The sequence below is a fragment of the Halyomorpha halys genome, unplaced genomic scaffold, assembly GCF_000696795.3.
Source record: "Halyomorpha halys isolate HHAL.00 unplaced genomic scaffold, Hhal_1.1 Scaffold203.1, whole genome shotgun sequence".
In the NCBI taxonomy this organism is placed as follows: domain Eukaryota; kingdom Metazoa; phylum Arthropoda; class Insecta; order Hemiptera; family Pentatomidae; genus Halyomorpha; species Halyomorpha halys.
Window position 1 is genome coordinate 241300 of NW_027108332.1, and position 3511 is coordinate 244810.

At 29.3% G+C, this 3511-nt stretch overlaps 1 protein-coding gene across 10 annotated transcripts in view; it reads right to left on the bottom strand.

The window, feature by feature from the left end:
- Positions 1-3511, bottom strand: part of NfI (Nuclear factor I) — a 351941-nt gene that overhangs the window by 29851 nt on the left and 318579 nt on the right. For all 10 annotated transcript variants that reach the window (XM_014418607.2, XM_014418604.2, XM_014418609.3 and 7 more), the window contains one exon: positions 1566-1700. In XM_014418607.2, coding sequence (XP_014274093.1) covers positions 1566-1700 — 135 coding nt within the window. The remainder of the gene's footprint in view (positions 1-1565; positions 1701-3511) is intronic.

Sequence of the window (3511 nt, forward strand, 5' to 3'; positions counted from 1 at the left end):
TAGAGGATGGGACCAAGGATACTACCTTGAGGAACCAATAACTTTAAATTCAAGAATATGCTTTAACAACAGCACTCAACCTGGTAAGAAATTCTTAGTCATATGAATCATAAAGTACTTTTCTTGACAAATTCATCCTTTTTTTGTCTTCTTATAGCACACATTCTTGGATGTGGTTCCTTATTGCAGCCTTTGAGACATTTTGTAATCACTTTTATAATTTTATGATATACTCCAGGTTTTATTTTTTTTCCCTAGAATTGATCATGATGCCCTTTTCAAATTTTAGTTGCTTTAACCTTGAAGATGACTTAAAAAGTTTAGAAAACCTTTGGATCAAGTAAAAAAAAAAAATTTGATGTTGAATTCATTAAAAAAAAGTAAAAAAAAATATGAATAATGGGACAACTTTTTATAGAATCTATAGAAGTTGTAACATCAACTTAGCAGCCTCAAGTCTGCAGTGGTGCTGGTTTGATTGGGAGATTGTTTTATTTATTTAGTCAGCTTTAGCCTGTTTACTGTGGGCAATATAGGTGTGCAGATGCAGTTTGATTAAAAAAATACAGCAAATATAACATTTTAAAATTTGGGAAACAGTTGGTTGATATCATCTCGTTATCCCTCTTCCGCTCTTTCTCTGGCTCGTGGCCTTCCAGGAACCTGTCCTCTTCCCCCTAAATTGAATTGGACAGGGCCCACTGAACTTTTTCACCCGTACACAAACTTTTGTAATACAAGTAGTTAAGTCAGAGACCAGCTGAGAGAAATCATCATGGAGTTTATTTTAGATAGTTATGCCTCAAAGTCAGTGCAAAGAACAATTATGGGCTCAGCTGTTTCTGGCACACTACAATGAGGATATAGGGGGTCGACATCAATCCCATGGCTAGGAAGCTTGGTTCAAAAGCCCCCGTGCTCCATTTGGAATTGGGAGATTCAGTAATCTGGGAGGATCCACTTTGCTTCAAACCATGATGAATAGTGGAAAAGTACTTCCTCAAGGCAGATCCATTCGATAAATAAAAATATTATTTCTGTTACAAGATAATTGAATTGAATTTTCATTAATATATGAAAATTTCTGAAAGAATATGATAACAAAACATCTTAATGTTGTTTGAACTATAAGTATTATTCTTATTTACAAAATCCTGCAATGGGCCAAAGTTACATTCCTGACTAAAACCTATTTTATTGAGAAAATAAGGGTGTTAAATTTTTCTCCACAAAAAAAAATGAAATCTGTAGCACTATAAAAATAAAAAAGCTGGAACATAACACATATCCAGAGAGAAAGGTGCACAAAAAACTGTGTCTATTAGTTTGGTCGGATATTAAGGGCTGGCTTCGGGATGATGGGGGTACAAACATTAAAATTTCTAATGTTAATAATTTTGAGTTGTGCCTTTTTCATTCTGGATGTGCAAAATATAGCATATTACTTTTAAATATCTATAGGGAGAAGAAGACAATCACTTTTTATACATTGAGATATAAAATTAGTTTTTTTTTTGTACTTGACAACAGATATTTGTCAAAATAAACATATAAAGTGCACTTACTATACTGTGCTGATGACAACATACTAGTATGGTCAGAAGCAGGTGGAGTATAACTATTACAGTAGTAACTTGGATTTTCAATCTTTATTACATTTATAGGTGGCTGCATTCCATTACAACTTTGAACAATAGATGCTGAAACAGAAACATTTTAAATGATCATTATACTGTTGCTATACTTACAGAAATATTAACTGTTATACTGAAGTTTTTTTCTTTTAAATAAATTTAAATTAAGGAGTTTTATAATCAAATGTTGAAAGGTTCTTGAAAAATGAATAAAATTTAATATGATATAATAATTAATGATTAATGATATAATAAAATGTGATAAAGTAGATTTTTATGATGTCAGTTATTAAAGCACTAAAATGTTTGCTGATGTAATGACAACAAAGTTTTGTTAGAGGTAAGTATAAATATGTTGGACTTCTAGATAATTTTGTAGGACCAATCACACAGGTATATGTGATGATACTATATTATGGTTAAATAATTTAAACTGATGTTAATTTCTGCATAAAAACTCAAGCATTTTATGTTGTGATTAAAAACAAGAAATTAAGTTAGTAAGTAGGTTATAATACATAAATTTCAATCACATGCATCTCGCAGAAACAATTAGTTTTGTCATATGCACTTCGATCCCGTCCTGCATTTAGCAACTATAATGCCAATAATGTAAAGCAACTGTACCCCACTACTTCTAATTTCAGGTGTGTATAGAAAGTTATTCTCAATTTTATTTTTACACACATACTTATATCCTTGAATACCTCTACAAGAAAGCATAGATTAAATTACTATATGCCCAAGTAATGATTTTAAATAACTAATATTTCAAATGATGTCTTTGTTGTATTATATATAAAGTTTAATAGCAATATGATATGAAGAAATAAAACATAATAAATATTAAATTATACTTGATTTATAATACCAGTTTTAATTTCTAGCTAATGTTATAATGAATGAAAATAGTTGTAATATGCACTTTTACTTTTAAAAGAATTTTAACCATTTCATACCAATTTATACGGTAATACTATAACTATTTTTCAACCTCTAGACCTCCTCTAATTGAGATGGTATTGCTTCATTGTTGTACAGAGATCAGTAATGTGAGGAAGTAGAGGTAAGAATTTGATCCTACATTACTACTTCTGTGCTCTAACTACTCAGCTATACCAGTGTTAATTAATATTAGTCTTTATTTTTCACTTAGCTAATTATAATGTGCTATAGGCAGTAAGTTTTTATAAGAAAATATTTTTGGCACAGTATTATATATCCCCCAGTGCTCTATATTAAAATTTACAGGTGTCATAAATAACTCAGAATGAATAACTATTTTTTTTTTATTATAAATGGAATTTAAGTGCAAGATGGCACATGCTAAAATTTCTTATAATAAATATAAATTAAAGATAACTCTTTACTTTTATTTTGATAATATAATTAGTAATTAATTTAATATGTAACTGAATTGACAGTAAAGTATTATTCCACGAATTCACCAATGCTCAGCATAATTGGTGATATAATTTTTCAAAAATAATGCTGGGGGCAAGAAATGATTTTGGCAAAACAGAAAACTATGGTGGGTGAAGTGGTAAGTCAAATAGTAATTACTGTCACTGATTCATATTTTAATATATTTATGTGATACTTCTAAAACATGAAGCCAAAGTTTTAGAAACACCGGTTTCATAATATTTATTTTTAATTTTACCTCCTAAATAATAATATCGCGAATTACAAATGGAGTCAATAGATGATTATATCAAAAAACAGTTCATGAAGTTCCACTCCCAGTTGCCGACAGCATTATTCTTATCTATTTATTTTATTTTCTTTTTTTTTCTTTTAATAAGAACATTTTATATAGTTAGGGTTGTCATTTGTATGACTATACCCCCTCATAATCAACTGTTAAAAAATATATA